Genomic DNA, 24,894 nt, shown 5'->3' on the forward strand with positions numbered 1-24,894 from the left:
AAGGCTGTTCCAGAACTTCACTCCTCTAATGGTTAGAAACCTTCATCTAATTTCAAGTCTAAACTTCCTAGTATCCAGTTTGTACCCATTTGTTCTTGTGTCTACATTGGTACTAAGCTTAAATAATTCCTCTCCCTCCCTGATATTAATCCCTCTGATATATTTATAAAGAGCAAGCATATCCCCCCTCAGCCTTCTTTTGGCTAGGCTAAACAAGCCAAGCTCTTTGAGTCTCCTTTCATAAGGCAGGTTTTCCATTCCTCGGAACATCCTAGTAGCCCGTCTCTGAACCTGTTCCTGTTTGAATTCATCCTTCTTAAACATGGGAGACCAGAACTGCACACAGTATTCCAGATGAGGTCTCACCAGTGCCTTATATAACGGTACTAACACCTCCTTATCTTTGCTGGAAATACCTTGCCTGATGCATCCTAAAACCGCATTAGCTTTTTTAACGGCCATATCACACTGGCGGCTCATAGTCATCTTGTGATCAACCAATACTCCAATGTCCTTCTCCTCCTCTGTTGCTTCCAACTGATGTGTCCCCAATGTATATCTAAAATTCTTATTATTAATCCCTAAGTGCATGACCTTGCACTTTCACTATTAAATTTCATCCTATTACTATTACTCCAGTTTACAAGGTCATCCAGATCTTCCTGTATGATATCCCGGTCCTTCTCTGTGTTAGCAATACCCCCCCAGCTTTGTGTCATCCGCAAACTTTATTAGCACATTCCCGCTTTTTGTGCCAAGGTCAGTAATAAAAAGGTTAAATAAGATTGGTCCCAAAACTGATCCTTGAGGAACTCCACTAGTAACCTCCTTCCAGCCTGACAGTTCCCCCTTCAGTATGACCTGTTGGAGTCTCCCCTTTAACCAGTTCCTTATCCATCTTTCAATTTTCATATTGATCCCCATCTTTTCCAATTTAACTAATAATTCCCCATGTGGAACCGTGTCAAATGCATTACTGAAATCGAGGTAAATTAGATCTACTGCATTTCCTTTGTCTAAATAGTCTGTCACCTTCTCAAAGAAGGTCAGGTTGGTTTGGCACCATCTACCTTTAGTAAAACCATGTTGTAACTTGTCCCAATTACCATTGACCTCAATGTCCTTAACTACTTTCTCCTTCAAAATTTTTTCCAAGAGCTTACATACTACAGATGTCAAACTAACAGGCCTATAGTTACTCGGATCACTTTTTTCCCTTTCTTAAAGATAGAAACTGTTAGCAATTCTCCAGTCGTATGGTACAACCCTTGAGTTTACTGATTCATTAAAAATTCTTGCTAACGGGCTTGCAATTTCATGCGCCAGTTCCTTTAATATTCTCGGATGAAGATTGTCCGGGCCCTCTGATTTTGTCCCATTAAGCTGTTCAAGTTTGGCTTCTACCTCAGATGTGGTAATATCCACCTCCATATCCTCATTCCCGTTTGTCATCCTTCCATTATCCCTAAGCTCCTCATTAGCCTTGTTAAAGACTGAGGCAAAGTACTATTTAGATATTGGGCCATGCCTAGGTTATCCTTAACCTCCATTCCATCCTCAGTATTTAGCAGTCCCACTTCTTCTTTCTTTGTTTTCTTCTTCTTTATATTGGCTATAGAACCTTTTACTATTGGTTTTAATTCCCTTTGCAAGGTCCAACTCTACATGGCTTTTAGCCTTTCTCACTTTATCCCTACATGTTCTGACCTCACTAAGGTAGCTTTCCTTGCTAATCCGACCTTTCTTCCACTCCTTGTAGGCTTTCTGCTTTTTCTTAATCATCCCTCTGAGATGCTTGGTCTACAACTCCTGTCTGTTTTTTTTCCCCTTTCTTGGGATGCAGGCTTCCGATAGTTTCTGCAGCTGCGACTTAAAGTAATTCCAGGCCTCCTCCGCATTTAGATCCACAAGTTCTTCAGTCCAATCCACTTCCCTAACTGATTTCCTTAATTCTTTAAAGTTAGCCCTTGAGAAGTCAAAAACCCTAGTCCTAGATCTATTTTTGTTTATCCTTCCATCTAGTTTGAACTGAATTAGCTCATGATCACTCGAACCAAGGTTGTCCCCTACAACCATTTCTTCTATGAGATCCTCACTCACCAAAACCAAATCTAAAATGGCATCCCCTCTTGTTGGTTCTTCAACTACTTGGTGAAGAAATCCATCTGCTATCACATCCAGAAAAATCTGAGCCCTATTATTCTTGCTAGCACTTGTCCTCCAGTCTATATCTGGGAAGTTAGTCTCCCATGATCACACATTTCCCATTAGTGTTTACTTCATTAAAAACATTAAAGAGGTCTCTATCCGTATCCAAATCAGATCCTGGCGGTCTGTAGCACACCCCAAGCACTATCTATGGGGAAGCTCTAATAGCTTTCTTTCCCAGTGTGATTTTTGCCCAGACAGACTCTCTTGTCCATTCCATCACTTCTTATTTCTTTACAGTTAACCTCATCATTGACGTACAATGCTACTTCACCACCTTTGCCTTTATTTCTGTCTTTCCTAAACAGCACATAGCCTTCAATACCTGTACTCCAGTCATGACTACTAATCCACCATGTTTCTGTTATCCCTATAATATCCGGTTTCACTTCCTGCACCAGTAGCTCTAGTTCCTCCATGTTGTTCCCTAGGCTCCACGCATTAGTGTACAGACATCTTAATTTTTGCCGTTTGGCTTCACTGACATTGTTTACCCAATTAGGCACAGACATTCTTCCACCAGCATCACCTGTTAGTCTGGTATCTACACTACCCTTTCTCCTTATGTCAATTCTTCTGTCCACAGCTGTATCCCCTCTTACTTTTGTTTTCTTCACTCTCAAGGTTAAATTCCGGCATGGAGATCTGGACATCTCCCAACCATCTTCCCCAAGTTCCTAGTTTAAAGCTCTCTTAATCAGTTGGGTGAGCCTCCATCCTAGAAGTCTATTTCCCTCCTTACTCAGGTGAAGTCCCTCCCAAGAGAACAGTCTTCTGTCCATAAATGCTTCCCAATGGCCGTACATCCCAAAGCCCTCCTCATAGCACCACTGCCTGAGCCATCTGTTGATTGCCATAATCTTGTCACACCTTTGTTGCCCTTCTCTAGGAACCGGCAGAATCCTACTGAAGATCACCTGAGCCTCGAGTTCCTTAAGCGTCTTCCCCAGTCTGGCATAGTCTCCTTTGATACATTCCAGCAAGAATCTAGCTGTATCATTCGTTCCCACATGAAGGACAATCAACGGATTCTTTCCCGCTCCCGCTAGTATCCTTTTCAGCCTCAGGTCCACATCCTGTATCTTAGCACCCGGCAGACAGCACACCCTTCTGTTCTCCCGATCAGCTCTAGTTACAGGCCTGTCTATTCTTCTCAGTAAGAAGTCTCCAATCACATAGACCTGCCTTTTCCTGGTGACAGTGTGGTTCTCTGGTCTATCCCCTGCACCCACTGGCTGCAAGTCTTCTCGATTCCTATTCACCTTTGCAATCATCCTGGGGCTTATATTTGGTGTTGCCTCCGTTGACTCCTCCCCTCCTCCTGTAGGACTAACAGCTCTTCTTTTTCCTTGCTCTCTCTTCTTCAGCGACCACCTGCTGTGCCCTTTCTTCATTTTCCAACTCTGCAGACCTGTTCCTGAGTTCTATTTCTCCTTCACTGGCCCATCTTTTCCTCTGCCTGGTTCTCTTAGTCACATGCTTCCACTGTTCACTTTCCCCACCCAGCAGTCTCTCCTCAGAATTCTTTGGTCCTGCTTCCATCTGCAAGTCTGAGCTTATCCCTTCAGCCCCCTCGTGTCTGTGCTCCATCATCTGCTCGAACCTCTTTCTAAACTCGACCAGAGTTTCCACCTGCATCTCCAGTCCTCGGATCTTTTCTTCCATCAGCTCTATCAGGCGGCACTTCATGCAGACAAAACTCTCTTCAGGTACCCCTTCCATGATCATGTACATGCCGCAGCTTCCACATCCAGTCATCCTCATTGTGTCTTTCACTGCTACCTCTGTATCAGTCATAGCCTTCCCACCTAAACCCTGGTGTCCAAGAAACACAACACAACACAAATCCCCAACACTGGCACCGGAACACTGGCAGACCACCACCCACTCCCTTTACTAGCCTGTCAGTTCCTCTGTCTAGGTCTCTTAGCTTCCCCCACAAACTCCCCTTGCGAACTCCCTCTGAAACTCCCCTGTTTACAACTCTGTTTGCTGGCTGCTGTGCTGCTGCCTGACTGGCTGGCTACTTTTATAGGACCCTTAATCAGTTAAGCCCCACCCCCTAATCAGGGCTCAGCTGCTCTCCCAGCACACTACCCCTAGCAGCCTCCATCCACCCACACACACACACACACACTCTCTCTCTACACAATACAATCTGCAAACTACAAAAACCTGCTCCTCCACGAGAACGCCCTCTGAAACTCCCGTTTACAGCTCTGTTTGAGAGATGGCAGGAATATTGTTACAGCCTTCCTAGATTAAGATGCTATGACTCTCAAACCTGATGAATCTAGCACTGGACCTTCAAGTGTGTGTGTCTCACAGAAGAGGTCTACTATTGTAAAATCCAGTCCTCTATCCAGGACCACAATGATTCAAAATGGATACTTGGATGATGTGATTATCACTCTCATGGACCCTAAAAAGATAACAAATAGAACTTATTCCGTTGGATGAAGCAAAGTCCATGGTTTAACTACCATATTTAACAAATGAATCACAGCCTTGAATTCCTAGAAGAGAGCCTTAATGTTGGATGTATAAGCATTTCCAAGCAAAATATCAAGTCTTTGCAGTGTAATATTATCAGTATGTTCAAAAAAAGGAAGTTAGGTACAAATTCCATTGTTAAATTTTTTTCTTGAAGAAGCAACCCTTATACCAATCCCAAAAGTTCATAGAACACAACGTTGGAACCTCGTTGTTGTTCATTAGTATAGCAGCAGCATCTAAGACCCCCTGTCATGGATTGGACACTGGAACCGTTGTGTTAGGCACTGTACAAATGCGGAGCATTCTGCTTCTTACATCCTTACCCATACTGAACCCTTGCAAAAGGTGTCCTTATACTTCCTGTCCATTAAAGTAGACCTCCCAATAGCTACTATATCCAGTCAGATGAGTTTATGAAATTGGTAGCTTTCTTGGATGAGACCCAGTATTGTGCTTTTAATTTAGACAAGTGGCTCTCACAACTGTCATACCATCATTCCAAAAGTAAATTTAAAAAAAATAAAATAAAAAAGGAGTATTGATAATCTCAGGACAGAGAAGTCACATCTCCTTTATTGACATCTGCTACTGACCACACAGAATCAGAAATATAGGGCTGGAAGAGACCTCAAGAGATGATCTAGTCCATCCACCCATGCTGAGGCAGGATTAAATATATCTAGACCATACCGGAAAAGTGTTTGTCCAAACTTAAACCTCCAGTGATGGAGATTCCACAACTTCCTTAGGTAATCTGTGCTAGTGCTTAACTATCCATATAATTAATAAATTATTCCTAATATTTATCCTGACTCTTCTTAGCTGCAAACTAAGATGATTATTTTTCATCCTACCCTTGGTAGATATGGAGAACATTGATCACCAACCATCCTCTTTATAGCATTTTATGTATTTGAAAACTATGCCCGCCTCAAACTTTTCTTCTCTAAACAAAATGTGACCTGTGCTTTCAAACTTTCCTCAAAAGTTATATTTTCCAAACCTCTTATTTCTGCTTTTCTCTTCTGGACTGTCTCTTATTTGTTCATATTTTTCTTAATGTGCAGTACTCAGAACTGGGGCACAGTACTCCAGCTGAGGTGTCATGAGTGCTGAGTAGAGCAGAACAATTACCCCTTCTGCCTTCCTTTCAACATTTTTTCTTCCTAAGTGTAGTTCTTTGCACTTCTCTTTATTGAATTTCAATATATTTGGGGGGAGGGATAGCTCAGTGGTTTGAGCATTGGCCTGCTAAACCCATGATTGTGAGTTCAACCCTCAAAGGGGCCACTTAGGGATCTGGGGCAAAATCAGTACTTGGTCCTGCTAGTGAAGGTAGGGGGCTGGACTCAATGACCTTTTCAGGGTCCCTTTCAGTTCAATGAGAGAGGTATATCTCCATATATTAATTTCAGACCATTTCTCCAATTTATCAAGATAATTTTGAATTCTAATGCAGTCCTTCAGAGTGGTTGCAACACGTTCCAGTTTGAGTGTTGTCCTCAAATTTTATAAGCATACTCTACACTCCAATATCCAAGTTAATAATGAAAATATTGACTAGTACTGAACCTAGAACAGACCCTGTGGCACCTCACTTGATACATCTACCTAGCTTCAGAGTGAACCAGTGATAAGCACTCTTTGGGCATGGCCTTTTAATGATTTGTGCACCTACCTTATAGTCATTTTGTCTAGGCCAAATTTCCTAGTTTGCTTATGAAGATGTCACATGGGACAGTTTCAAAAGACTCACTACATTCCAGATATATCATGTCTGCTTCTTTCTCCCCCCATATCCACTAGGATGGTTACCCTGGTGAAGAAGGAGATTAGGTATGATTTGTTCTTGACAAATCTCTATTTGCTATTACTCCAGGAATGAACAAGTTATTTAATAAATTGTTCCAGGATCTTTTCAGGTATCAAGTTAGGCTGACTGGTCTGTAATTCCTCAGGTCTCCTTTTCTGCCTTTTTTGATGATAGGTATTATGTTGTCCTTTCTCCAGTCCTCTGGGATCTCACCCATTCTCTGACTTTCAAATATAATCTCTAATGGTTCAGAGATTGCTTTGGCTAATTTAAGTACTAGGGTGAATTTAATTGGGGCCTGCCAATTTGAATACATCTAACTTATCCAAGTATTCTTTAACCTGTTCTGTTCTTTCCCTATTGTTTAATATTAATTTAAGCATCTGGTCTCAATTAACCTTTTAGTGAAAGCTGAGATGTAAAAGGAACACTTTGCCCTTCTCTGGCATCCATTATTTGTTCTCCTACTCTGACTAATGGACCTACACTTTCCTACATTGCTCTCTTACTTCGAATATATTTATAGAACCTGTTCTTATATCCCTTGCTAGTTGTAATTCATTTTGTGCTTCTGTCTTCCTGTTTTTGTCTATTCTTATACTTATCCTTAGCAATTTGGTCTTGTTTCCACTTTTTGCATGATTCATTTTTGATTTTTAGTTCCTTAAAAAGAGTACCTGACGCAGCCATATTGGTCTCTTACTTCTCTTCCCACCTTTCCTCCAGATCAGGTTAGTTTGCTGTTGTGCCTTTAATATTGTATTTTTAGAAACTGCCAGCTCACCTGAACTCCTATTTCCCTAAGATTTCCTTCCCTTGGAATCGTAATTAGGAGTTCCTTGAGTGTGTTGAAGTCTGTTTTTTTGAAGTCTGTCTTTATTTTGCTGCTCTCACTCCTGCCTTTCCTTAGAATCAGAACCTCTATAATTTCATTGTCACTTTCACCCAAGTTGCTTTCACTTTCAGATTCGCAAGAGTTCTCTCTCTGTAAGTCAGAATCAAATCTAAAATAGCCAACTCCAGTTACATCCTCCACCTTCTGAAACAAAAAGTTGTCCCGAGTACATTCTAAGAGCTTGTTGGACAGTCTGTCCTGATTTTCCTACCATATATGTCCAGTGTGCAGCTTGTAGGCAATATTTGGGTTCTGCTTCACCTGGCTTTCTTTCTAAGAGTATATGCCAAGGAACTTATAAGATTCTTGAGGCTTGGGCTCTGAATATTGGTTTGGCTATGGATTTGGCTAGGCATTTGGGTCTTGATTCTTTTCTCCCACTGTTCCTAATATGGTTATGTACAGAATGGATCCCCTTGTAATGTTCAGGAAATGCTATTACTGTTTTGGCCCTTGTTAGTAAGAACATCCCTTTGTTGGTATTTCCTGATGAGCCAGTTAGTGAGCCTGGCTGTATATCCGTACCTAACAACTGGAATATATTTTCATCTGTAAGTTAGCTAGAATGTCAGCATTAGCACAGAATATCTCTTATTCATACACATACACTATAAAGGAAAACTTTGCTTGAGTCAAAAAAATAAAAGCAAGTGTTTTGTTCTTTCTTCACAGGCAGTATGGGCACTTGGCAACATTGCTGGAGACAGTACCATGTGCAGAGACTATGTGTTGGACTGCCAAATCCTACCCACTCTATTGCAGTAAGTCTGTTTTGGTTTACTTTGTATCTTGTTAGAGATACTGGCAATAGTACTGAAGGACCTGCACTGGCCAGACGTGACAGGACAACGTTGACAATTATAGATAATATGTGGTATGTGTAACCTTGCAGTTACACATACACCTCTACCTCGATAGAATGTGACCCGATATAACACGAACTTGGATGTAATGTGGTAAAGCAGTGCTCCGAGGGGGCGGGGCTGCGCACTCCGGTGGATCAAAGCAAGTTCGATATAACGTGGTTTCACCTATAACACGGTAAGATTTTTTGGCTCCCAAGGACAGCGTTATATAGAGATAGAGGTGTAGTAAGTTTAGACCTTGATATATTTCAAGCTTAATTCTATAAAGGATTATTTTTAAAGAAAAAATTTATTTAAATAAAACCATTTCATATAAGTAAAAAATCAGATTTTTATTTAAAAAGAAAATTATCCATCCTGGTACCAGAGGGAAGGTCCAGCTTCTGTGAATGTTCTTGTGTGTCTTCCCTGTTGGTCAGCAGTTCTTATTACAGTGGATTGCAGGAATGAGATTTGGAACTGAATTGTATTTGATGGTCTCTGCACTGGCTGCCCAGAGAGATACCCATACCTATTGCACAGAACTTGAAGGACCCCAAAAAGTCATTGAGTCCAGCCCCCTGTCTTCACTAGCTGGACCAAGTACTGATTTTGCCCCAGATCCCTAAGTGTCCCCCTCAAGGACTGAACTCTCAACCCTTTGTTTAGCAGGCCAATGCTCAAACCACTGAGCTATCCCTCTCCCCCCCGTATCTTCTACACACATGCTGCTGTATTTTCTACCAGTTGAAGCTTTTTTCCATCTCCTTCTCCAGAGAGAGGGCAGAATGCCTCTGCTAGACTCACCCCTCTCAAAGTCTTAAGGTGGAGTCCCATACCAGTGCTAAGGTACTGAAATTCAGGTCAGTACAGACTGTCTCTTCTCAATTCAAGAACAGCACTGCATCCAGTACTTCTAGGAAGATGTCATTTTCTGCACCAGTCATGCTGGTACTAAGCATTTTGGCACCAAGAGTCATGGCACTGAATGCTCTCACACAAAGGTCCATAGCACCAACCTTCTTCTCAGCACTGTTGGAGTCTTTGGTTTGGGTAGTACATACCCACACGTGGGTACTGGATTATGCCTAAGACATCAGGATTCAAGCTCTGCACCTCCTGCCTGTATTCATTCTTGGTCAGTGACAAGCACCAATGCTGCCTCTACTGCTTAGAAGCTCCCTCCACTCCAGATACTTGTGAAGTGGCAAGGAACCTCATAGAAAGTACTCTACCCCAGCCCCCTGCTGTCAGAGACAAGCCTCTGGCACCTCCTACACATGTGCCATCTAGAGGCAAACCGGGAATGATGAGGCCACCTTCCTCTCCAGACCCGCACTGTTCAGGGTCTATTTCACCCCTGGCACTGGGCCGAGTACATGACAGCAAGATGCAGGGAGCATGTTGCTTGTGAACTCCAGCACCGGGAAATCAGCATTGGTCATGATCGCTTTCTATCGCCTGGCACCGTGCTACAGCACTGGAACATAGGAGCTGCTCTCTGGCACCGGATTTGGAGCAGTGGTCTGAGTTGTGGGAAATCCAGCACCATTCATCTACATGGCCGTTGCAGCCCCGATCTCCAACTTCCTATTCTCGGCACCGACCAGTAGCGCAGCGATCCTAAGCACCACTGTGGTCATCGCCCTTTGACTCTGAGGACGGCTCCCACTACTCACAGACAAGAGCAGGAGACATGCTCCTTCGTCCTGGCAGCCTCAATGGCTGCCTGCTTCACAGTGGCTCTTCTGAACCCCCTGGACTTACCATCAGGCCCAGGGTACCCTTTCTAGGGTTTCTAGGTCCGTTACATCGGGGCATCACCAGGTAGGGTCACAGCAGACAGAACCACCCCTTGTACCACAGAGATGGCTCCATCCAGATCACCCCCACATATTACACAGGGCACATCGGAACCAGCCCCAGATCCATCCACATCTAAGGTCCCATTGGATCACGCTGAGCCACTTGGCACCAATGCTGCCCAGGATCAACTGGAGCACATGGTGGGCCATGATGACCCTATGCTTCCACTGGCCTTTTCTTCGTCGTTGCCTGATGAGGCAGTGGCAGGGGCTTCAACTTCAGCAGGTATAATTTTAACTCTTGGGACTCCATGTCAAAATATAAGGAGTTACTTCCCACTGAGTCAAAGTCTGAGTTCTCGAAACGGAATGAAATTAAACGAAAATGATCAGGGGGCTGGGGCGCACAACTTACAAGGAGAGGCTTGTTTAGTCTGCAGAAGAGAAGAGTGAGGGAGGGATTTGATAGCAGCCTTCAACTACCTGAAACTGGGTTCCAAAGAGGATGGAGCTAGGCTGTTCTCAGTGGTGGCAGTTGACAGGATAAGGAGCAATGGTCTCAGCTGCAGTGGGGGGAGGTTTAGTTTGGATATTAGGAAAAACTATTTCACTAGGAGGGTAGTGAAGCACTGGAATGGGTTACCTAGAGAGGTGGTGAAATCTCTATCCTTAGAGGGTTTTTAAAGCCCAGCTTGACAAAGCTCTGGCTGAGATGAATTAGTTGGTGTTGGTCCTGCTTTGAGGAGGGGGTTGGACTAGGTGACCACCTGAGGCCTCTTCCAACTCTAATCTATGATTCTCAGCTCTGGTTGAGGAGGGGATGGCAGTTGCTAGGACATCCCTGTAAGCCTCACTCAACTTGGCCAACTCCATGGCACGTACCATCGCGTCAGGGGTGGTCATGAGGAGAACAGCTTGGCTCCAAGCATCCGGGCTTCCCCCGGAAGTTCAGCAGACCCTGCAGGACCTTCCCTTTGAGGGTGCAGGACTGTTTTCTGATCAAACTGATTCAAAACTCCACTGCTTTGAGGATTCCAGGGCAACCATGAAGTCTCTGGGAATGCACAAACTGCTACCCAGAGAGATCCCTTCAAGCCTCAGCCAGTGCAACAGCAGAGGCAATACCAACCCCTCCCAAGGCAGGATAATTACTACCAGAGGGGCAAGAATTCCAGGCGTAAGCGTTCCAACCCTCCCTCAGGCCATCGTCGGGGACCCAGCAAGGGTTTTGAAGGGACACCTGAAGATGGTGTACCAGCTACGATTATGAATCCTTCCCCCAGCTCCCTGTTTTTTGAGCCGCCTATCCCACTTCTACTGTGCATGGTCCCCTATTAACATCGGAACACTGGCTTTTTCACTTGGTAGAAGTGGGATATTCTCTCCAATTCTGCTCCTCCCCTCCCTCCACCCCCTATCCCCATCCCTCTTCAGGGACCCATCTCACAGGCATCTCCTTATCCAGGAAGTGCACACACTTCTTGCCATGGGAGCGGTGGAGGAGGTTCCTCAGGAGCTAAGGGGGAAGGGATTCTATTCCCATTATTTCCTAATCTCCAAGGCAAAGGGGGGTGGGGGATCTCTGACCCATCTTAGACCTGCAAGGACTCAATCCGTTCATGGTAAAGTTGAAGTTCCACGTGGTCTCCCTGAGCCCAATTATCCCTTTTCTGGATCTGGGGGACTGGTATGCTGCGCTCGACACGAAAGATGTGTACTTCCACATAGCCATCTGGCCGCCGCACAGACGTTTCCTGAGGTTTGTTGTCAACTGCATACATTATCAGTTCACAGTGCTTCTATTCAGGTTATCAGCAGTCCCCTGAGTGTTCACCGAGTGTATGTCAATCATTTCAGCCTTTTTCCGAAAGAGACTGGTACAAGTGTACCTCTAATTAGATGATTGGCTCCTGCAAGGCTGTTCCAGGGAGCAGGTACAGTCCTATATTCCGTTAGTCAGAGAGATCTTCCAGAGGCTGTCTCCCATTCTCAGTGTAGATAAAACAACTCTGTCACCCACCTAATTAATAGAGTTCATTGGGGCGGTTTTGGTCTTGGCTCAGGCAAGATCCATCCTGCCACAACCCAGATTCCAAACACTGACACATGTCATTCAGACCCTCAGACAATACCCCACCGCCGCAAGGACATGCCTCAGCCTTTTGGGACACCATGGTGGTGTGGTAGGCCATGCCAGGATGAGGCTTAGACCATTCTAGGCTTGGCTTGCTACAGTCTATCACCCGGGTCGGAACAGTCTAGACTCGGTAGTAACAGTACCACCACGAGTCCTAGACACCCTAGGATAGTGGTTGGACCCTCGCATGGTCTGTGAAGGAGTCCCATTCACCATCCCTCAATCGTCCATGACCTTAATAATGGAGATGTCAGACCGTGGTTGGGGGGGCACACCTAGGATGCTTACAGACTCAGGGCATGTGGTTGCAGTCCGAGATCTTGCACCACATCAACATAAAGGAACTCAGAGCGGTAAGACTAGCTTGCCAGACCTTCTTTACAGTATTGCAAGGTCACTGCATGGCAGTAATGACCAGCAGTACCACCACCATGTTCTACATAAACAAACAGGGTGGAGCTTGCTCCTCTCCTCTCTTTCAGGAGGCTCTCCACCTGTGGGAGTTTTGTGTAGCCTACTCCATTCACCTGGAGGTGTCCTACGTCCCAGGAGCATACAACGAGCTTGCACGCCACCTCAGCAGGTCATTCCGCAGTTATGAGTGGTTTATCTGAAAGGACATAATCCACTCCATCTTCCAATGGTGGGGGTTTGCCCAGGTGGACCTATTCACCACAATAAGCAACAGGAAGTGTCCAGCATTTCGCTCCTTCCAAAAACATGGCCTGGGATTAATCTCTCATGCGTTCATGATGCACTGGGGGAGCTGTCTACTATATGCCTTCCCTCCGATACCACTTGTCCACCAGGTTCTCCTCAAGATCTGCAAGGACAAGGCAGAGGTAATTCTGCTAACTCCGGCTTGTCCATGCCAACATTGATACACTACACTTCTGGAACTGTCAGTCAGCACCTCCATTGCGCTGCTGCTCCTTCCCAATCTGATTACGCAGGACCACGGCCACCTGCTTCACCCAGACCTCCAGTCCGTGCACCTCACAGCCTGGAAGCTTCATGGTTAAATGCAAGGGAGCTCCAGTGCATGGAATAATAGGTGAGGGAGGTGCTCCTTAGTAGCAGGAAACCTTCCACCAGGGCCACCGATCTGGCCAAATAGAAGGGGTTTTCATGCTGGTGTAATCTTAGTCAAGCATCTCCACTCCAATCATCTATACCATTTGTCCTAACTACCTCTGAAGCAGCAAGGCCTGGCTGGATAGTCTATCAAGGTGCACCTCACGACCATCTCAGTGTTCCACCCTGGAAAGTTGGGACATTTAGTCTTCTCCAGTCCTATGGTGGGCCGTTTCCTTAAGGGCCTGGAATGCTTATACCCTCAGTCTTGGCCACCTGTACCGACTTGGGACCTCAATCTGGTTCTAGCTAAACTTATAGGAGCCCCATGCAAGCCGGTCGCTACATGTTCCCTTCTGTATCTCTCGTGGAAGGTAGTCTTTCTGGTTGCAATAACATCGGCCAGGAGGGTATCAGAGCTAAAAGCATTCATCTACGATCCCCCTCTACATATCCTCCCACAAGGACAAGATACAACTCAGGCCGTGCCCAGCTTTCCTGCCCCTAGATGGTATCCCAATTCCACCTCAGCCAGGACATTTTTCTACCCCAAGCCGCACGCCAACACACAGGAGTAAAAGTTTCACTCATTAGATGTGCAGAGGGCATTAGCGTTCTACATTGAGCACACAAAGCTGTTCAGGAAATTAAACCAGCTGTTTGTAGCAGTGCTGGACCAGATGAAAGGACTTCTGGTCTCCTCTCAGCGCATCTCTTCCTGGAGTACAGACTATACCCGTACCAGCTATGACCTTGTGAAGGTTCCAGCCCTGGCTATAATGGCCCACTTGACACGGGCTCAGGCCTCTTCCACCACTCTTCTGGCCCAGATGCCCATCCAAGAGATCTGCAGAGCGGCGACCTGGTACTCAGTGCACACCTTTGCCACTCACTATGCCATCTCACAGCATGCTAGGGACGAAGCAGCTCTTGATAGAGCAGTGCTCTAGTCAGTGATTCCTTAACTCCGACCCCACCCCCGTGGGAGAGCTTGGGAGTCCCCTAATTGGAATCGACATGAACAATCACTCGAAGAAAAGACTTACTCACCTTCTTGTAACTTGTTCTTCGAGAGGTGGTGTTCATGTCCATTCCAATACCCACCCTCCTTCCCCTCTGTTGGAGTAACCGGCAAGAAAGAACTGAAGGGGAGTCAGGTCGTCAGGGTCCTATATTTAGCGCTGCACTCGAGGGGGCTCCCTGGCAGACCCGATGGGAGCTGCTGAGGGAAAAAGTTTCCGACCGTGTGCATGGCACGCGCACAACTAATTGGAATGGACGTGAACAACACTTCTCAAAGAACAACAGTTACAAGAAGATGAGTAACATCCTTTTTCTTTTCCAAAGCCTCATGCCTCAGCAGAGGAGCTGAGCCTTCACTACTTCTTCGAGTGCTTGCTCGTATTGATTCCAATTAGGTGTGTGCATCCCACGTACCTGTTCATCGGAAGATTTTTACCCTAGCAACACTCGGTGGGTCGGCTGGGTCGCCCCCTGGAGTGGCGTCGTTACGGCGCCAGATATATACCCCTGCCGACACAACGGCCCTTCAATTCCTTCTTACCGCCTGTGACGGTTGTTGGAACTGTGGAGCTCGGCTTTGTTGATCTCCATGTCCCTAGCTACTTGTAGTTCTTGTAATTATAGTTAGTATTAGTTGTTGTATTTATAGTTAGTGTATATAGTTTAAGGAGGGATCGGGGATTAGCCCCTTTCTTCCACCCCAGTACGGGCCCATGCCCAAGGCACCGGGATTCAAACTGTGCTCGGCCTGCCAAAAGCCGATGCCAATAGGGGATCCCCACGACTCCTGCCTCAAGTGCCTAGGGGAATCCCACCTTACTGATAAGTGCTGCATCTGCAAGTCGTTTAAACCAAGGACGAAGAAGGAGCAGGACTTTTGATTGAAACAGCTTCTCATGGAGTCGGCACTTAGTCCTGCAGTGTCGGTACCGAGCGCCCAAAAGACTGCTTCCGTAAGGAGCGCCCCTTCGGCCCCGGACTGCTCCGGTACCGAGAAGGAGCCCCGGCACCGACATCTGCTCAGTACCGCTCCCTGTCCCTGAGACCCAGGAAGCAACATAGTGCTCCAGCTGCTTCAGCTCTGCAGAAGGAGTGCTCTTCGAAGATGGTTTGTCTGGCACCGTCATCTACCACAGCACCGTCGACTGTGGCACCGCTGATTTGCGGCTCCACTGAGCGCTGCACCGTCGATTCCGGTCCCACAGGGGCCGTTGAGTCCGGTGCCTGACAGCTCCCCGGCTCATGCTGTGGTTGAGCTTGCCCTCCCTTCTACACCGGAGACCTTTTCCACGGCAAGGGAGCTCATCGCCATGACAGAGTCCACACGGCCTCAACCCCCAGCACTGCCAGTGCAGGTCATACAATCCATCGCAGGAAACTGGCCCTAGTAAGGCCACCGTCCATTGGTCCAACAGAGAGACGTCGTTCAAGATCATGGTCTCACAGACACTCTCGATCACGCCGTTCCCGCTCCCGGCGCTGCTCACAGTCCCGGCACCGCTCTCCATCGCGGTAACGGTCGCACTCGCGGCACCATTCGACATCTCGTTTGCCGGCCAGATATTCCCGGTACCGATCCGACTCACGGCACGGCTCTCGTCACCGTGTATCCCGCAGTCGCTCCAGACAAAAGGACTTGAGATCCCAGTCGATCTCCCAGCACTGCTACGGTAGAAGGTCCCGGTCTCGCTCTCGGTACCGTTATAGCTTCCGGTACCTCTCCCCGGTACTGCCCTGGGATCGAGCATCCAGAACAGTGGCGCCCTCCCAGGATCTATCGGCACTGCCATGGCCATCGAGATACACATCGGTGTCATCGCAGGCTGGTAGCTTGTTGGTTTGCCACCTTAAGTTGGAGGCACCCGGCCGAGTATATTTTGCGGCCTATGAGGTCCATGCGCCTAGCCTCCTTTGACTTAGACTTTAACGTGTGAGTGTCCTTGGGGAAGTTTATGGAGCTTCTTCCCCGGAAGTCCTGTCAAGAATTTACGGCTCTACTTGAGGAGGGTAAAAAAGTAGCAAGAACCTCCCTCCAAGCCTCTCTGGATGCAGCGGACTCTGCAGCCAGAACTCTGGCGTCAGTAGTGACGATGAGGCATATCTCCTGGCTCCAGGTATCAAACCTTTCCCCTGAATTGCAACAAACTATTCAGGATTTGCCCTTCGAAGGCCAGGGCCTGTTCTCAGATAAGACTGACCCCAGATTGCAAAGTCTGAAGGACAATCACGTTATAATGTGCTTGCTGGGTATGCACACGCCAGTGACCCAACACAGGACCTTCCGGTCCCAGCCACACCGCCCTTGCACTCTGCCTAGGCTGCATCAGGACTTTAGCAGAAGGCTTGGCCGAGGGAATCGTCGGAGGCAGTCTGGCCCTCAGGGAGGTCAAAATCAGGTGCCCCCTAAACCACCAGCAGGGCCCAAGCAGAACTTTTGATGGGACGCCCAAGGGCGGCCCACCAGTTGCTCTGCCGGATCCTTTTCCTTCCTTTTTCAACCGCCTCTCCCAATTCCTCCCTGCCTGGTCCCAGCTAACTTCAGATCGTTGGGTCTTGCGCACGGTGGAAGTGGGATACCGCCTCCAGTTTGTTTTATTCTCGCTACTTCCTAATCCCCAAGGCAAAGAGAGATCTACGACCGATCCTAGAGCTGCGAGAACTCAACAAATTCATGATAAAGCTGAAGTTCCACATGGTAACCCTGGGGACCATTATCCCATCCCTGGATCTGGGAGACTGGTATGCCGCCCTCGATATGAAGGATGCGTATTTCCACATTGCAATTTACCCACCATACAGATGGTACCTCCGTTTTGTGGTCAACCATCAATACTTTCAGTTCACTGTACTTCCATTTGGCCTTTCTGCGGCTCTGCGTGTGTTCACAAAATGCATGGCTGTAGTTGCTGCCTCTCTCCTGCGTCATCGTGTACACATCTACCCGTATCTCGACGAATGGCTCATTTGAGGGACTTCCCCAGTTACAAGTGTCGCAGCACCTGCGCATCGTCAGAGACCTCTTCAGGAGCCTAGGCTTGGTGATCAACACAGAAGTCTACTCTGACACCCACGCAGAGAATAGACTTCATCGGAGTGGTTCTGGACTCCAATCTGGCCAGAGCCTGCATCCTGCAGTCGCGTTTTCAAGCAGTGGCTTCAATTATTCGAGGTCTTCAAACCTTCCCGACAACATCGGTGCGCACCTGCCTCAGCTGTAGGTCACATAGCCTCCTGCACCTTCGTGACCAAGCACGCGAGGCTATGCCTCCGTCCCTTTCAAACCTGGCTTGCTTCAATATACCAACCACACAGAGACAGCCTGGACTCGGTGCTCACTATTCCCCGGAAGGTTCTGGGCTCCCTAACCGGGTGGCTAAACCCTACTCTAATCTGTGCAGGGATGCCATTCCACCCACCGCAACCCTCGATGGCCCTAACCACGGACGGGTCATCTCTGGGTTGGGGTGCCCACCTCGAGGGCCTTCGCACTCAAGGCCTCTGGTCGCCTCAAGACCTGGTCTTACTCATCAATGTGCGGGAGCCGAGAGCGGTCCGTCTAGCATGCCAGGTGTTTCGAGACCATCTCCAAGGCCGTTGTGTGTCAGTGTTCACGGACAACACAATGGCCATGTTTTACATAAACAAGCCAGGGCGGAGCACGCTCCTCCCTCCTTTTGTCAAGAAGCCTGCCACCTCTGGGACTTTTGCATAGCCCACTCGATCGATTTGGTAGCGTCTTTTCTCCCAGGAGTCCAGAACACTGTCGGATCACCTCAGCAGATCCTTCCTGTCTCACGAGTGATCGATTTGTCCGGACGTCATCCATTCTGTTTTCCAGAAGTGGGGGTTTCCCCACATAGACCTCTTTGCCTCCCGAGAGAACAGGAAATGCCAAGTGTTCTGCTCATTCCAGGGACGCTCCCCGGGCTCCCTCTCAGACGGATTCCTGATCCCGTGGAAGAAGCACTTACTCTATGCCTTCCCACCGTTTCCGCTCGTCCACAGAGTCTTACTCAAGCGCCACAGGGACAGCACCCACCTGATCCTGATTGCTCCAGCGTGGCCGAGGCAGCACTGGTACACCATGTTGTTTGACCTTTCAGTGGCAGATCCGATTCCCCTGCCACTCTGTCCGGATCTCATAACACAGGACTTCGGCAGGCTTCGCCATCCGGACCCGCAGTCTCTTCATCTCACAGCGTAGTTGCTGCATGGTTGAGACAGTCTGAGTTGTGTTGCTCTGTCTCGGTCCAACAGGTGCTCTTGGGCAGTAGGAAGCCTTCCACTAGGATGACACATCTGGCTAAGTGGAAGCATTTCTCCTGTTGATGCGCTCAGTGTAACTCAGTCCCCAGGCAGGTGTCCGTTCCTACTGTCCTGGACTACCTCTGGGTCCTGAAAGAACGGGGCCTAGCCGTCTCTTCCATAAAGGTGCATCTGGCAGCCCATCTCCGCCTTCCACCCAGGAGAAAATGGCCAATCAATCTTCTCTCACCCCATAGTTTCAAGATTCTTCAAGGGATTGGAACATTTGTACCCTCAAATCAGATGCCCAGCCCCTACCTGGGATCTCAATCTGGTGCTAGCCAAGTTTATGGGTGCTTTTTTCGAATCACTGGCTACCTGTTGGCTGCAGTACCTTTCCTGGAAGACAGCCTTCCTCGTCGCCATTACTTCGGCAGGATGAGTATCTGAGCTTCGGGCCTTGACAGCGGACCCCCCCATATACGGTATTCCATAAGGACAAGGTACAGCTGCGACCACACCCCTTCTTCCTCCTTAAGGTGGTGTCCACCTTTCATGTCAATCAAGACATCTTTCTCCCAGTCTTTTTCCCGAAGCCGCACCCATCGCGTCTGGAACAACAGCTGCACACCCTAGACGTTCGCAGGGCTCTCCCCTTTTATATTGAGAGAACAAAACCCTTCTGAAAGTCACCTCAGCTCTTTGTAGCTGTGGCAGACTGGATGAAAGGCCTACCAGTCTCATCCCAACGAATTTCATCTAGGGTGACATCCTGCATATATGATTTGGCTCACGTTCCGGCTAGCCACCTCACCGCCCATTCTACTCGGGCTCAAGCTTCATCTGCTGCCTTCCTGGCCCATGTTCCCATCCAGGAAATATGTCGGGCAGCTATTTGGTCATCGATTCACACCTTTGCCTCTCACTATGCATTGGTTCAACAGTCCATAGATGATGCAGCATTTGGCTCAGCAGTCTTGCATTCTGCAACATCTCACTCCAACCCCACTGCCTAGGTAAGGCTTGGGAATCACCTAATTGGAATCGATATGAGCAAACATTCGAAGAAGAAAAGACGGTTACTCACCTCTGTAACTGTTGTTCTTCGAGATGTGTCGCTTATATCCATTCCAAACCCGCCCTCCTTCCCCTCTGTCGGAGTAGCCGGCAAAAAGGAACTGAAGGGCCGTTGGGTCGGCGGGGTACATATCTGGCGCCATAACGGCGCCACTCCAGGGGGCGACCCAGCCAACCCACTAAGTGTTGCTAGGGTAAAAATCTTCTGATGAACATGCACGCGGCATGCGCACATTTAATTGGAATGGATATGAGCAACACATCTCAAAGAACAGTAGTTACAAAGGTGAATAACCGTCTTTTTCTCAACATCCACAGGGCCTTGGCCTTCTGCCTGCAAAGGACGAGACCAATCAGGAAAACCCCTAGATTGTTTGCTATAGCTGAGAGGATTAAGGGGCAAGCCATCTCCACACAGAATCTCCAAGTAGGCTTCAGAGTGCATTACACTATGCTATCAGTTGTCAGGACTGCCTCCACCCCTTGGGCTGAGAGCCCATTCCACAAGAGCCCAGATGTTGACTGCGGTCACTTTCCACAATATGCTGCTTCCAGACATATAGGGCAGGGTTCAGTTCATACCTTCACTACACCTTGGTGCAGGACTCTGCAACATGCCTCATTCAGTGCAGCTGTCCTCTGCTCAACTATTCCTTCCTCTTCCTCACACCTTCCTCCAAATTAGGTACTGCTTGTTAATGGTCCTCAGAGGAATACAATAGAGACTATCACTCGAAGAAGAGGAGGAGGTTACTTGCATGTAACTGGAGGTTCTTTGAGATATGTGGTCCATATCTATATTCCATTTCCCATCCTCCTTCCCTCTACTTTGGATCTGTTCAATTTGTGGTGGTGAAGGAACTGGAGATGTGATTTGTCTGCCTTGGACAAAACCATGAGACAAAGCTAAGATGCATGCGTAGACCAATGGATACTACTACTACTTTCAAATTATCCAGCTCTGGACACATGGCACGCACGCATAAACCCTCAGTGGAATACAGATAGGGACCACACACCTTGAAGAACCTCCAGCTACATTTAAGTAACCTTCTCATCTCAAAGGAGAAAAAGGTTGGAGATCCATCCTCTGTTTCAGTTGTCTTAATACCTGCATCCCTCATTTACTGGATACCCTTCTGAATAGGATCCCCTCTCCAGATTCCATTGACTGGTTCCTGGCTCTTCATCTTCAGACCCTGCCTACTTTTACATCTCAGCACATCCAGGGACAGTAAGTATCTGAAATTTCTCACAGGGACATCATACTACCAACAGAATCCTACTCTTTGGTGTCTCCATGGCTCCACAGGTGTTCACCAATGTCATAACTGTGGTGGACACCTATCTAAGACAACAATGAACCCAAGTGAATCCCTACTTAAAAGACTGGCTAGCTTTGGGAAAATTTCCCTCTACCCCCCAGCAAGTGACTGACTCACTTCAGAGGATACTAAGCCTTTTCACCATGCTGGGACTCAGTATCAACAGGGAAAAATCCACACTGATCCTGGGTCAAAATATAGAGTTTATCATAGAGCTATTAGATTCCAGCTTGGCAAGAGTGTCTCTCCCTCGAGAGATTTCAAACTATGTTCTATCTCATCAACTAACTCCAGACTCATCCCAGCACACTGCTGAGGTCCTGCCTCAGACATCTGAGCACATGTCAAAATGCAACATATGCCACCCAGCATGCCAAGCTTCACCTTCAACAGCCTTTGCAAGGGTGATTTGAGATGAATGTATCTGCTAAACAGGGTGGTCATGATTCCTCAAAGTCCTATCCTCAATAGATTGGTGGAGAGATCTAACTGGGTGCACAGCAGAATATCTTTTTTAGTACTTCTACCAGCAAAGACTCTATTTATAGATGAATCCACCTAGGGATAGGGAGCACATTTCAACCACCTGAAGATTCAAGAGAAGTGGTCTCCCCAGGAGGCTATCCTACACACAAACGTTCAGGAACTCAAGGCTATCTGACTAGCACGCAGAACTTTCCTTCTCCTCCTCCAGGATGTAATTATTTGAGAGTTTATGGACAACTCCACAGCAGTGCACTGCATCAACAGGCAAGGGGTGCCAGATTGCTCTCTCCTCGGCCAGGAAGCTGTGCATCTCTGGGATTAGTTCAGAGGGGTAGCCGTGTTGGTCTGGATATGTAAAAAACGACAGAGTCCTGTGGTACCTTTATAGACAAACAGAAGTATTGGAACATAAGCTTTCGTTGGTGAATACCCACTTCGTCAGACGCATGTGGCTGATAAGGAACTTGATTAATAAGGAGTTAATGGCAGGTGATGTAATGCAAATCAACATGGATTTATGGGAGATAGATCTTTTCAAACTAACTTGATATCTCTGATACCATTAGAACAGTTTACCAAGGATCGTGATGGATTTTCCATCACTGACAATTTTAAAATCAAGTTTGGATGTTTTTCTAAAAGATCTGCTCTAGGAATTATTTTGGGTCAGTTCTATGGCCTGTGTTCTATGGGAGGTCAGACTAGATGATCACAGTGGTCTCTTCTGGCCTTGAAATCTATGAATCAATATGTTGTCCACACAGATTCCACAATCTGCCTTTCAGGCCTGCTAATAGGAGTCCTGCTTCTAATCTATAGGATTCTTATAGGTGAAGGAACGGAGTGCAGATTCCAACCACCCAGCCCTAAATTGCCCTCTGCTGTGGGGAACAAGAGTACTCAGGCCACATCCATGACCCAAGTAGACACTGCTGTTTTAAAGAATCAGCTCTTCCTTGCATGGGGCATATACACACACAGAGGGTGTGCCTACACTACAGGATTATTCTGATTTTACATAAACCGGTTTTGTAAAACAGATTGTGTAAAGTCGAGTGCACACACAATAATTCGGTGGTGTGCGTCCATGTACCGAGGCTAGCGTCGATTTCTGGAGTGTTGCACTGTGGGTAGCTATCCCATAGTTCCCGCAGTCTCCTCCGCCCATTGGAATTCTGGGTTAAGATCCCCATGCATGATGGTGCAAAAACAGTGTCGCAGGTGATACTGGTTAAGTGTCGTCACTCATTCCTTCCTCCGTGAAAGCAATGGCAGACAATCATTTTGCACCCTTTTTCCCTGGATTGCCCTGGCAGACGCCATAGCATGGCAGTCATGAAGCCCGTTTTGCCATTTGTCACTGTCACCGTATGTGTACTGGATGCTGCTGACAGAGGTGGTACTGCAGTGCTACACAGCAGCATTCATTTGCCTTTGCAAGGTAGCAGAGACGGTTACCATCCCAATTGTACCGTCTGCCATGCCATTGTAAATTGGCGATGAGATGACGGTTATCGCTCGTTCTGTACTGTCTGCTGCTGTCATGGGTGCTCCTGGCTGGCTTTCGCTGAGGTTGGCTGGGGGCGCAAAGACAAAAATGAGAGTGACTCCCCGGGTCATTCCTTCCTTTATGTTTTATCTAAAAATAGAGTCAGTCCTGCCTAGACTATGGGGCAAGTGTACTAGAGAGCACAGCACTCTGTGTACCAGAGAGCACAGCTGCTCCGTGTCAGATCCCGCAGAAATGATGAGCTGCATGCCATTCTAGGGAGTGCCACTGCAACAACCCCCCCCCGTTGCTTCCCTCCTCCCCCAACCCTCCTGGGCTACCGTGGCAGTGTCCCCCCATTTGTGTGATGAAGTAATAAAGAATCCAGGAATAAGAAACACTGAGTTTTTAGTGAGATAAAATGAGGGGGAGGCAGTCTCCAGCTGCTATGATAGTCCAGGCACGACATTAAACGGTGGTGGGGAAGAGGAGCCCAGCCTTCTGCTGCTATGATAGTCCAGGCAGTTCAGAATCTTTTCTTTAGACATGAAAGGGGAGGGGCTGATGGAGCTCAGCCCCCAGTTGCTATGATGAGGATGGTTACCAGCCGTTCTATACCATCTGCTGGGAATGACCGGGAATCATTCCTAATTTTACCCAGGTGCCCCCGGCTGACCTCAGCAAGGCCAGCCAGGAGCACTCGCGTGATGATGACGACAATGGCTATCAGTCATTTTGTAGTGTACCATCTGCCACCTGGGAGGGCAGGGGAGAGGATGCTGCTGTTCAGTGCTGCAGCACCATGTCTACCAGCAGCATGCATTAGACATACGGTGACATTGAAAAAAGTCAAGAAACAATTTTTTTCCCTTTTCTTTCACGGGGCGGGGGGTGGGGGGGAGAGGGTGGGTAAATTGAGAGAGACCCTGAACCACCCCGGACAATGTGTTTGACCCTACAGGCATTGGGAGCTCAGCCAAGAATGCAAATGCTTTTTGGAGACTGCCGGGACTGTGGGATAGCTGGAGTTCTCAGTACCCCCTCCCTCCCTCCATGAGCGTCCATTTGATTCTTTGGCTTTCCGTTACACTTATCACACAGCACTGTGCTGTGGCCTCTGTCTATCATAGCCTGGAGATTTTTTCAAATGCTTTGGCATTTCGTCTTCTGTAACGGAGCTGTGATAGAACAGATTTGTCTCTCCATACAGCGATCAGATCCAATATCTCCTGTACGGTCCATGCTGGAGCTCTTTTTGGATTTGGGACTGCATGGCCACCCGTGCTGATCAGAGCTCCACACTGGGCAAACAGAAAATGAAATTCAAAAGTTTGCAGGGCTTTTCCTGTCTACCTGGCCAGTGCATCCAAGTTCAGATCGCTTTCCAAAGCGGTCACAATGGTGCACTGTGGGATACCGCCCGGAGGCCACACTAACCCTAATCCGACATGGCAGTACCGATTCAGCGCAACTCCTCTCATCGGGAAGAAGTACAGAAACCGGTTTAAAGAGCCCTTTATATCGATATAAAGGCCCTCGTTGTGTGGACGGGTGCAGGGTTAAATCGGTTTAACACTGCTAAATTCGGTTTAAACGTGTAGTGTAGACCAGGCCTAAGAGTGGAATGACCACACGTCTCGAAGAACCACAGTTACTATTCTTTTGTATTTGGGAAAGCCTAGGTCAAGCCACATATGTTTTCCTCTTTGAAAAGGAAACACATAGTTCTCCTCCCCCAGCTAACCATTACACATGAGGATTTAGTTACAATGAATAGTGCTGATAGATTAAAAATGAAGCTTTGACACAACAATTGCTTCTTTAATGAAAACAGATTCCACTTTCATGAAGATCCTGTTTATCAAAGTAGTGGTTTAGTTGCAGTTCATGTTCTTTGTGAACTTTTTTAGCTGGCTCAAGCTCTGTCAAAGATCTGATGAAACTATTCAGCCAGTTAAAAAGCATAGTAGTTGTTA

General features: G+C 47.4%; 2 protein-coding genes across 11 annotated transcripts in view; one reads left to right on the forward strand and one right to left on the reverse strand.

Moving 5' to 3' along the window:
• Positions 1–24,894, forward strand: part of KPNA1 (karyopherin subunit alpha 1) — a 127,702-nt gene that overhangs the window by 55,825 nt on the left and 46,983 nt on the right. For 7 of the 10 annotated variants that reach the window (XM_050921251.1, XM_050921262.1, XM_050921288.1 and 4 more), the window contains 2 exons: positions 8,085–8,173; positions 20,766–20,852. In XM_050921251.1, the coding sequence (XP_050777208.1) occupies positions 8,085–8,173; positions 20,766–20,852 (176 nt within the window). The remainder of the gene's footprint in view (positions 1–8,084; positions 8,174–20,765; positions 20,853–24,894) is intronic. The other 3 variants (XM_050921298.1, XM_050921315.1, XM_050921272.1) reach the window with 1 other exon arrangement.
• Positions 1–24,894, reverse strand: part of FAM162A (family with sequence similarity 162 member A) — a 115,885-nt gene that overhangs the window by 6,360 nt on the left and 84,631 nt on the right. The gene's annotated exons all lie outside the window — the stretch shown is intronic.

The sequence above is a fragment of the Gopherus flavomarginatus genome, chromosome 1 (assembly GCF_025201925.1).
Source record: "Gopherus flavomarginatus isolate rGopFla2 chromosome 1, rGopFla2.mat.asm, whole genome shotgun sequence".
NCBI classification, from domain to species: Eukaryota; Metazoa; Chordata; order Testudines; family Testudinidae; genus Gopherus; species Gopherus flavomarginatus.